The sequence below is a fragment of the Dendrobates tinctorius genome, unplaced genomic scaffold (assembly GCF_039654945.1).
Source record: "Dendrobates tinctorius isolate UK_male_01 unplaced genomic scaffold, ASM3965494v1 ptg000086l, whole genome shotgun sequence".
Lineage (NCBI taxonomy): Eukaryota > Metazoa > Chordata > Amphibia > Anura > Dendrobatidae > Dendrobates > Dendrobates tinctorius.
In genome coordinates this window covers 46,797,045-46,809,047 of record NW_027361754.1, presented here as the reverse complement: position 1 = coordinate 46,809,047, position 12,003 = coordinate 46,797,045, and the positions used below count along the sequence as shown (strand labels likewise).

Here is a 12,003-nt window from a genome sequence, read left to right as displayed (position 1 = left end):
TATGGTCTCCTTCTGTCATGAAATAACTTTGGGCCATCTCTAAACATTGCAATGAGGCCCCATTTAGTTACATAGGACCAGTGTCGGACTGGAGTGCCAAGGACCCACCAGTAACACTGACTTTGGGGGGGAGCACTTTTCACCTGCATACAAATCTTACATTACCCTCGTTCACAAATGTACCTACAGTTGTGGCCAAAAGTATTGACACCCCTGCAATTCTGTCAGATAATACTCATTTTCTTCCTGAAAATGATTGCAAACACAAATTCTTTGGTATTATTATCTTCATTTAATTTGTCTTAAATGAAAAAAACACAAAAAGAATTGTCCTAAAGCCGAATTGGATATAATTCCACACCAAACATAAAAAAGAGGGTGGACAAATGTATTGGCACTGTTCGAAAAATCATGTGATGCTTCTCTAATTTGTGTAATTAACAGCACCTGTAACTTACCTGTGGCACCTAACAGGTGTTGGCAATAACTAAATCACACTTGCAGCCAGTTGTCATGGATTAAAGGTGACTCAACCTCTGTCCTGTGTCCTTGTGTGTACCACATTGAGCATGGAGAAAAGAAAGAAGACCAAAGAACTGTCTGAGGACTTGAGAAACCAAATTGTGAGGACGCATGAGCAATCTCAAGGCTACAAGTCCATCTCCAAAGACCTGAATGTTCCTGTGTCTACCGTGCGCAGTGTCATCAAGAAGTTTAAAGCCCATGGCACTGTGGCTAACCTCCCTAGATGTGGACGGAAAAGAAAAATTGACAAGAGATTTCAACGCAAGATTGTGTGGATGTTGGATAAAGAACCTCGACTAACATCCAAACAAGTTCAAGCTGCCCTGCAGTCCGAGGGTACAACAGTGTCAACCCGTACTATCCGTCGGCGTCTGAATGAAAAGGGACTGTATGGTAGGAGACCCTGGAAGACCCCACTTCTTACCCCAAGACATAAAAAAGCCAGGCTGGAGTTTGCCAAAACTTACCTGAAAAAGCCTAAAACGTTTTGGAAGAATGTTCTCTGGTCAGATGAGACAAAAGTAGAGCTTTTTGGGCAGAGGCATCAACATAGAGTTTACAGGAGAAAAAAAGAGGCATTCAAAGAAAAGAACACTGTCCCTAGAGTCAAACATGGCGGAGGTTCCCTGATGTTTTGGGGTTGCTTTGCTGCCTCTGGCACTGGACTGCTTGACCGTGTGCATGGCATTATGAAGTCTGAAGACTACCAACAAATTTTGCAGCATAATGTAGGGCCCAGTGTGAGAAAGCTGGGTCTCCCTCAGAGGTCATGGGTCTTCCAGCAGGACAATGACCCAAAACACACTTCAAAAAGCACTAGAAAATGGTTTGCGAGAAAGCACTGGAGACTTGTAAGGTGGCCAGCAATGAGTCCAGACCTGAATCCCATAGAACACCTGTGGAGAGATCTAAAAATGGCAGTTTGGAGAAGGCACCCTTCAAATATCAGGGACCTGGAGCAGTTTGCCAAAGAAGAATGGTCTAAAATTCCAGCAGAGCATTGTAAGAAACTCATTGATGGTTACCGGAAGCGGTTGGTCACAGTTATTTTGGCTAAAGGTTGTGCAACCAAGTATTAGGCTGAGGGTGCCAATACTTTTGTCTGGCCCATTTTTGGAGTTTTGTGTGAAATGATCAATGTTTTGCTTTTTGCTTCATTCTCTTTTGTGTTTTTTCATTTAAGACAAATTAAAAGAAGATAATAATACCAAAGAATTTGTGTTTGCAATCATTTTCAGGAAGAAACTGAGTATTATCTGACAGAATTGCAGGGGTGTCAATACTTTTGGCCACAACTGTATATCTCTCTATAATACATAGTAACATAGTTATTAAAGACTTTAAGTCCATCTAGTTCATCCCATATCCTATCCTAACCTGCCCTACCATGTTGATCCAGAGGAAGGCAAAAAAAAAACATGTGGCAATCTGTAAGCTTCACATTGGGGAAAAAAATTCCTTCTCGACTCCACATACGGCAATCAGACTAGCTCCTTGGATCAACACAACACTAAGGAAACTAGTGTATATACCCTGTAATATTATGCTTTTCAAGAAAGGCATCCAGTCCGTTCTTAAATTTTAGTAGGGAATCACTCATTACAACATCATATGGCAGAGAGTTCCATAGTCTCACTGCTCTTACAGTAAAGAACCTGCGTCTGTGATTAAGCTTAAACCTGATAAACTGCGTAGTTTGGTTAATGAATGATGAGATGCTGCTTTTTTTCTGTACAGAGTGAATCAAGTGAATTATGCCAAGTACTGCCCATACAGAGGGGTTGGGAGCCCAGATCTTGCACTGTGGCCCACCAGGGGATTCCGCTGTTATCCTATGGGCTAGTCCAAGCCTGCATAGGATTGATCTGCAATGTCAGACCCAGCCCATTAATAGGTGTTGTGTTTCAGGGAAAAGAGGGACCTTAACTCAGACAACCCCTCCAACCATTATACACAACTGTAACTTGCCGCTTTCTTATTCTTTAAGCCGCTTCTCCTAGATGCTTTCTTTAGGTCGTAGAAAAGAAGAACAGTGCAATATTTGACCCCCATAATTAAATTACATGCAGAACTTTTGGATCTCGGTGCATACTGATCTGAACAAGAGCTTTATTTATGCCGGGGTAAGAGCTGGCACGCCAAAGTTTTTCCTGAAAACTATCCAGCCCTGTCCAGGTCAACATGACGCAACACTAGTCTGGCCTAAAGAAACCATCCCAGCTATATCTGGTAGGCACTGGTTTACATTTACTTTCAGGAAGCCATTGATGTTAAGTCCCCCCATACACTAAATAGTTGTCGGCTGATCATTTCGTCCGCAGCCATCTCTCTCGGCCAAGTGGTCCTGTGTTCTTCATGAGAGAGATGCTACCGGACATCTCTTGGTGCAATCCGTAATCAGTCATTCTGGAACTGTATCACCCCAGCAATCATCTGTCGGTGAACCCCCCCCATTCATATAAGTGTCAGTCGATCCCATTAATTTTGGTAGGTGTGCCCTACTTCTGTCTGATTTGTATGGGGGTCTTCAGAGTGGCTATGTGATCTGCCATGGCACAGACACACATGGTACCCCCCCCAAAAAGTGAAAATTTAGCATGCATCCATTGATCAGTGTTCACATTGTGTCCCTTGTATGTCTATAAACTCTTTTATGTTTCAGCTGTTCACATACAACGGCGTTACAAAAGGCGTTCAGTTTTCAGTCGTTCGTTAGTTGGTAAATAAAAAGCATGGTCAAAAATAAATACAAAACAACAAAAACAAGCATAGAATCCCCTACTATTCTTCTGCTGCTCCTCCCTGACGCAGCACGAGTCTCCTCTTCACCTCTTTTGCTGGAGTCTCAGTGAATTACTGCGGAACTATATTCCAAAAATGTGATTCCAATGTAAACATTGTGCCATCGAAAAACACGTTGCCAAAGTGCATTAGTTTACATAAAAATCCTGTGTACGTTTTAACAACTCGTTTACCCTGCATATAACAAGTGCATCTAGCCCAGTAAGGCTAGTTTCACACTTGCTTTTTTTTGCAGCGCGTTTTTCCCGCAAAAAAACGCATTGAAAAAACGCATACAAAAGCATACAACTGCTGCGTTTTTTTCAAGCATTTTTATGAGCATGCATGAAAAAAACGCAGCGTTTTTATGCGTTTGTATGCGTTTTTAGTGCGTTTTTACCGCGTTTGCGTTTTTTTCCAACATTAGGTGGCCCCTCACACTAACCCAAACCATGACTTTACTAACCCTGACCCTAACCCTAACCCTTAACCAAACCATACTTAACCCTAACCCAAACCCTAAACCCTAACTAACCCTGACCCTAACCCTGACCCTAACCCTTAACCAAACCATACTTAACCCTAACTAACCCTAACCCTGACCCTAACCCTTAACCAAACCATACTTAACCCTAACTAACCTTAACCCTAACCCTTAACCAAACCATACTTAACCCTAACTAACCTTAACCCTAACCCTGACCCTAACCCTTAACCAAACCATACTTAACCCTAACTAACCTTAACCCTAACCCTGACCCTAACCCTTAACCAAACCATACTTAACCCTAACTAACCTTAACCCTAACCCTGACCCTAACCCTTAACCAAACCATACTTAACCCTAACTAACCCTGACCCTAACCCTTAACCAAACCATACTTAACCCTAACTAACCTTAACCCTAACCCTAACCCTGACCCTAACCCTTAACCAAACCATACTTAACCCTAACCCTGACCCTAACCCTTAACCAAACCATACTTAACCCTAACCCAAACCCTAACTAACCTTAACCCTAACCCTAACCCTGACCCTAACCCTTAACCAAACCATACTTAACCCTAACCCTGACCCTTAACCAAACCATACTTAACCCTAACCCTGACCCTGACCCTTAACCAAACCATACTTAACCCTAACCCCAACCCTGACCCTAACCCTAACCCCCCTTAACTAACCCTAACTCTAACCCAAACCCCTAAATTCCATGGTTAACAAAAAAAAACGCATGTGCAAAAAAACGCATACATGAGCATGCCAGTGCGCATGTATGCGCATCCATAGGCTATAATGGCCATTTTTAGCGCAAAACGTGCGCATATGTGCGCATGCGCTTTTTTGCAGGGCCAAAAAATGCAACATGCTGCGTCTGGAAAATACAAACGCACACCCCAAAAAAACGCAGCGCATGAAAATCGCATACATGCGCTTACCAGCGCGCAGGTATGCGCACCCATGTTAAATATAGGGGAAAAAACGCATGCGCACATATGCGTTTTTTTCCAGCGCAAAAAAACGCAAATGTGAAACCAGCCTAATCATGATAAAAACGGAAAAAGTTTCACCAGCGCTATCCAGGTGAGGCATTTCCACTCATCCAAGAACCGATCTAACCTTCATACAACCCCGCCTGTTTCCCAGCTGCATCTGCGCTAATGCTCTTCCGAGCATTATTAAAGCCTCGTTCCCGCCACCTTGTCGTCCCCTCCAGCCGCTAGTGATTTCTCTAAGCGTATTTCCATTGTTTTTATTAGCCTAAGGTGTAAGAACTTGAGATTTGTAGAAATGTGGAATTAGGTGTCAGTAAAACTTCTCTGCTCCTTTCCATATAACTTTTAACTTTAAAGGGGATCTGTTGCCAGGATTTTGCTACCCCATCTGAGAGCTGCATTGTATAGAGTCAGAGACCCTGATTCCAGCAATGTGTCACTTACTGGGCTGCTTGCTGTAGTTTTGATAAAAATAACTGTGTTATCTGCTACAGATCTACAACTTCCTTCAATATCCACACCCCACTACCTGTTTGCACTGTGCATAGGCATAAATCTCCCAATCAGTGATGTGGGCACTCAAAACAGCACTCTGTATAGTGGTAATCCAAGACCATGGACCTCAACAGTGTACTTGTGATTATATAAAACTCGTATTCTCTGTAACAAATATTTCACTGGGTACGTTCTTATGTCATGGGGTGAGTTTTAGAGGGATGGTCCGCCTTCACAACTATTTTCTTTCATTATTTCTGTGCATCAAATGAAAATGAAAACATCTTAATTTTTGCAAACCTATATGTTCCAAAACAAGTTATGCCATGGTCCTACTATCCTATTCCTTTAGTCTTACTATCCCCCCCTATTTAATACTAGCATACATTGGCAGAAAGTAGAGACCGATGCATGGAAATTTCACAGCAGAATCCGACTACACTGAGCTTGTTTGTAGTCTGTTACCAAGGAAACGCATCACTGTACAGAGGAGCTGTGGGTCCACAGCATTTGTACATAGAAACATTAGTAAAAGTGGCTAATTTCTTCATTTTAGATCTATTTAAAAAATAAAATACTTTAGGCCAGGGACCTTTTCAGTGGCACTTTGTAGTTTTCACTTAGAAAAAAATAAAATCCCTGTCGACAGGTGCTTTTAAGAGGGTCACTAGTTATTTTTTTTTTTCAAGGTTTTGATTACTATCTGAATGACACACTTTTTTTTATATATATCCATGTAATTAAATTGTATGAGGGCAGGTTTATTTGAACCCCTCAAACGCAGGCCTATAATAGTGTATTTACAGTCTCGGAGAGAACTGGCATCTCCACCATTTAGGATTGGGGAGGCTAATTAGTTTGACCTTGTGTTGCCAAGACTTCTTTTTATTATTATTTTTTTTTTTAATAATTCCAAGGCTCGCCTGTGCATTAGAGGTTAAAATTAAACAGCCCTCTGAAGACCTTTCAATCCTAAGTGGAAAATATAAGGTGGACTATGGGAAGGAAGAGGAGATCCGGAGATTTTATCGTTAAGTGAAGAGCATTAAAGATAGGATTTACAGCTGTGCCTCCTCTTATTTATTTATTACATCCCCCCCTCGCTCGCTGAATTCTAATGAGCTAATTAGCAGATTCCCGTGGGACGTGAGTTTGTGAGCGGGAAACGGGAGGGAGCGGGGGGATAAGAAGGAAAGGAGAGGGGGGCGTTAGAGGGGGACAGCGGAAAGGTGACGGGAGCTCATTAGGAGGTATCAGCCTCTTCTAGCCGCCTACGGCAGGGTCTAGGAAGGGGTTCATCAGGCGGGAAGCGGGATTATGGCGCTAACAAGGCTGTGGAAGGCGCCGGTAGCTCGGAAAGCCATGCTCAACCATCCCTTCTTAACCCACCTGCTGCCAAGACAAGAAACGCTCAACTGTGCTTATCTTCAGTACTGGGGAACTTGTTTTTTGTCATTTTTCCAAGCTTTTTTTTCCAAAAAGTGTTACATAGATAATGAACAAATATCGCTCTGTTAATATGGTGGGTACAATATGCCTCAGGCCCAGATATGATAGAATTGCTGTCCATTTTGGACAACATTTGCAAAATTATTTCTTCTCATGTCTATGGCAGGAGTGGCTTCATAAACCTGCCGGACTAGTCTGGGGGAAGCAATGATTGTCCAGGTTGAAGGGTTTTTTTTAAGATGGAGCTCCCTTTTTTTCTATAACTTGGATGTTAATGTATGGCTATTTTGGGGGTTGAGCCTTGTATTATTATCTCACATCTGTGGCAAAAATTACATTAATTGCCGTGTGTATGAGATAGAGACTGGATGTCCATCTCTTTAAAATAATGGAATCTGTCAGCAAGTTTCTGCTATGTAGTATTAACAGCCATATGATGTAGGGACAGAGAGCCTGATTCCAGTTTTGAAGGAATCAGTTTTCTATGCTGCAGATCTATCAGAGCTCAGAATGCTGAGCTGTGTATGACCCCCGCCCACACCACTGATTGGCTGCTTTCTGTATATTGACAGAGAGCTGCCAATCAGTGGTGGGAGTGTGATTGGACCAGGAGGCACAAGCTACCTAGTCCTGTAGTGATAATCTCCTGCTGATAAAACACTGATTATATTGAAACAACAAAACCTAGTAAGTGACATCGCTGGAATAAGGGTATCTGCCCCTATATCATGGTGCTCTCAGATTACACAGCAAAAGCCTGCTGACAGATTGTCTTTAAGTGGTATTGCCATACATAGCACTCCCAAAAAAGGCAGAACTTCTGTTCCAATGTTTCACAGACCAGTGATACCCAAAGCTTTTGGCCACTTCATACCTCATGGGCGAGCATACAGCATTTGCAAGAAAAGCACTGACTTACAAGTCTATTCTCTTGAAGATCCTGCTTGATCCAAATAAAGAAACGCGTTGGTGACGAGACTATTGGAGCACTCTTCATGGCGATTACTCATCCCCTAAGTACATAGTAGTATACGGAAAATGCTGTAAAACAGCTGTTACGAGCTCACCAGCCATATTCCCCAATGCCTCATGGTGAGAGGAAGATGCAATGCTACGAGTTAGAACAGTTTCATCTGTTTGAAACGCGTCAGCATCTTCCTGGACCTTCTGCATGTTGTGAAAAGAGTTGTTTTTTTTCTTCATCAAACTTTTTGGATGAGTGCTGTAGACTACTATTGATTTGATTTTAGAAAATGCCGCATGAGATGCTCCATCCTCTAGTCCTTGTTGATCGTGTGTCTCTTTCAGCTATTCTATTGCTAGCAGCTGAATGTCTCGTATCGATCTATTCATAAAAGTTACATTTTGGGGTCTTTTTCCTAAGTAAACAATGAAGCTTAAGAGTTATTTTTTTCCCAGTAACGGGGATGGTTCTATTGGCAAAAATGTCCTATTGTAAACCATAATGAAAATTTCCTTGTGGTTTATATGTTAGGATTGGCATTTTTTGTTGCAGCTAAGATACTTTATAAATTTTAGGAATCGCAAATATATATAATATTGACCTGGTAAACATATCGTATATGATGATAAAGTAGACTTTTCACTTGCCATTAATATGTATTTTTTTTAACCTGGTGTAAATGCCACTGTTTTCCTGAATCCGGCAATATTTTTCTTGTGCTCTTGCGCCTCTCCATTCCTGAGATATGATAGCCTCCTCTTCCCTGTATATAAATCAAGCCTTTTTTTAGCCAACTGGGCGTATTCCTCCAGAAAACGCCCACAGAGGAGATGAAGATCATGCCCATTTGACTACTTGGACAAGATTTATGTACAGGGAAGAAAAGGTCATATCTCAGGAACGGAGAGGCGCAGAAACAAAAGAAAAACAACACCGGATTCAGGAGAAAAGTGGCGTTTACATCAGGTTACAAAAAATACATATTTATGGCAAGTGATAGGACCTCTTTAAATATGTAGGGAGCCAATGAAGGAAGTATAAATAATATACAAAATGTGTATCTGTAAGACTTCCAAAAACAACTGCATGCATTCAACAAAGGGGATCTATATTTTATGTTTCCAAACAGGTAAGCTGGTACGCATGATGGGCTTATCAGTGTACGTAGGAGAGACAGGCCCACAGGCACCATTGAAAAATGAATGAGGCGATCATCTCTGGTCATGACAGCCAGCTGTGAGGTGCAGACCAATGTGTCTGGCAGCGATACAAGGCTAGGGATAACTCTATTTGTGCCGAGGCTTCATTACCCTACCCATAAGGATACATTGCAGCCCCCCTCCCTCCCATCTTCGTGCTGATGGTAACATTAATCTCCATTTGTCCTCTGGACCAGTCTTCCCCTCTGCGATCTGTGAGATTAGGCACACAGAGAACTGGTAATCGCCTCCTAAACTGCTTACAAACCAGCAATATTTACATAATGCGCTGCATCGGGAGAGGATCACACCCAAGGGGGATTACCGTATGCATGAACACCGTTTGCAGACATTACCTCCCACCCCACTTATTAATTACCTCGATGCAAGTACACTTGGCTATTTAAAAAAAAACTCTGTATCGTGGGTGTTGATCTAAGTTTTGGGAAGGGTTCTAGAAAAAAAGTTTTTTTTTTCATTTTTTATCCAGTCTAGCCAAAATGCTGTTAATATGGAGACAGCCTGATCCAATTAGGGGGTCTTATAAACAGATTAGCTCTGCTTCAGTCACAGGGGGCTGCTGGCCATGGTGCTGGAAGGCTTTTATGTGCCAATAGGTGGGAGCTTAGTGGGTATATATATGGTTTAAAGTGCACTGTCAAGCCAATAGCTCATGCTGAAGAGGAGCTTGAGTGCAACTTGACGTCGTCCTTTCCTGCCTTCCACCATCCCGTGCAGACAATGTGCTGTGTGTTGCAGGGACAAAGATGGGGGTCTCAGATCATGTGAGTAGATATGTAATCTTAGATTTGGCGCAGTGTACAGATTATTAGGAATTATTGGCTTAGCTGAATTATGAACCTGAGAAGTTGTGCTCAGCACCAGGCAGAAGACGTACCGGGTGTCTCTGCCCGCTCAGTCCTCGCAGAAGAAGAATGTAGCGTCTTTTACCATAAACACTTGGCAGCTACAAAGTCATTTCAGGACTTTAAACTACGGAGGGGATAAGATGGCACTCCCAGCATCCCTTATCATGAAATATTAGATCTGTAATTACAGGAAGGGGAATGATTCTCCTTGTCATGCTTGATAACCCACGGAAATAATAATGATTTAGCGGCCTCCATCCAGTGATCTCAGAGCAATCGGTAGGAGTAGTTCTTTGCCGGTTTTAATTGGTGCTCATTAGATATACGATACTTCACGACTTCACCCAAGCTGGAAAATGGGAGATAGTGGGTCATCTAGGGGTGTCAGTATGGATGGTAAGAGTTTAGCTAGTATTTAGGTGGACTGGTACCTTACATATACAGTATGTCTGAGATGTATTATATACTGTGTGCAGCATTATTTTTTTGCACTTTATGTTGTATTTTTGTCTGTCCCTGTTTGGGCTCACATGCTATTCTTCGTACATCTATAGGTTTATCTTTGGGTTATGTGCATAGAAACTGGAAGGCCTGTAGGAAACCCACATGAATATATGGAGGGAAACTAATTATACTGAATAACGCAAGTCCTAAATGTTGGTGAGAAGGCCTTTTGGTTGATAAATCAAGCTTCATTCCCAATGTGTAGCAGTAGCTCCTACAGTAGTATACACAGGGGCCGACATACTGTACCATTAGTGCAACCTGTGCAGCCGCACAGGGGCCCAAGAAGTAAGGGGGCCCAACTCTAGCTTCAAAGTAGGTGCAATTCTCCATTGTGGTGAGCTATTGGACTGCAAAGGGCCCACATATTCTTCTTGCACAGGGGTTTCTCCTGTATGTGTCTTCACCTGCATGTACAGGGTTCGATTATCTTACTAGTGACAGTCAAGAATGGTGTTCTTCTCTATAAGTACAGTACTTCAGTCTTTTATTTTACATTGTCCATTATCTTTACTTACAGCCGTGACAACGACCTTTCCAGCATCATCACCAACCTTCACCAGAGCCATCAACTCGTTATGCCCGAGAATCAGAGTAAAAGAAACAGTCATCAGCTCACGTTTTCATCTACAGGTCAGTATCAGCAGTTGTATTAATGATTCTGGCTAATAGTACCAAAAGGGGTATCTACCCATCCATGGGGGAAGGGACAGACAATGAAATCAAATGACATTGATATGACAAGGCAATAGTGTCCTGTCTTCTGTTCCTCCTCCACTTTTGGACCTCTTTAAAGCTTTAAGTTTGTAATTTTACGAGTAAAAACCTCCTGGTTTTGGCTTTATTGGTTCCTCTGCACGGTGATGGTGGTAGGAGGTGTGAGCACAATATAGATTTAATAGGATCCAAAATACCGATGGACCCTCTCCTTGATGGGTGTCTTGCATTTTTATGAACCATGTGAGATTACTAGCACTACATACAAACTTAGGCCAAAATATTGTCCAATACTGGTGTTAACGCATGGCCTAGATGTGACGGGCTTTAAGTTATGAGTCCATACCTTTCCCGAAAGCTATTCAAGTCCCCCATATACATGAACGAAATTCTCAGCTGAGTGTTCTCTGTGAGAGAGCCACTGCTGGACATTTCGGGAAGTGGCTTATCTCCCTGCTGAAGAAAACGATCGGGCAATTAAATTCCATCCTCTCAATCCTTGAGTTAGCCAACATAATCTGTTGGGGACATAAGGATCACATTAGACATTCAGCAGATCCATTGAATTTGGCAGGTTTGGTAGACCATCATCAGGTCTTAGTACATGGACGTGGAGCTCAAGATAATTACTTGCTTTAATATTGCATGCTAACAATTGAATAGGAAATGTGCTTTGCCAGAAACCATTTTGATATTGATGGGACATAAAGTAAATTCTAATATGGGGAAGACTTTTATTTTGAGAAGCCAATGGCACAGGCAGGAAAAGGAGAGATTGCAAAACATTATTAGCACTGACCTTTACATCCGTGGGACAATGATGTCTTGTAATGAATGGAAGCTCTAGGTCTGTAGGTATTAATTGTCTAAGTTTTAAAAAAAACATGCATCCCTGGATTCTTTCCCTCCTGAATGGAAGGTCATATTTCCTCCGTGAGGTTCGGTGTTGTACATGATGATCCTCGATGCGTAAGATCACGTCCTCAGCCAGTGTCAAGACCGCTCGA

At 42.2% G+C, this 12,003-nt stretch overlaps 1 protein-coding gene across 3 annotated transcripts in view; it reads left to right on the top strand.

The window, feature by feature from the left end:
- The window catches only part of SAMD11 (sterile alpha motif domain containing 11), a 185,779-nt gene that overhangs the window by 112,418 nt on the left and 61,358 nt on the right, over positions 1–12,003 (top strand). For all 3 annotated transcript variants that reach the window (XM_073585349.1, XM_073585351.1, XM_073585352.1), the window contains exon 5: positions 10,800–10,912. In XM_073585349.1, the coding sequence (XP_073441450.1) occupies positions 10,800–10,912 (113 nt within the window). The remainder of the gene's footprint in view (positions 1–10,799; positions 10,913–12,003) is intronic.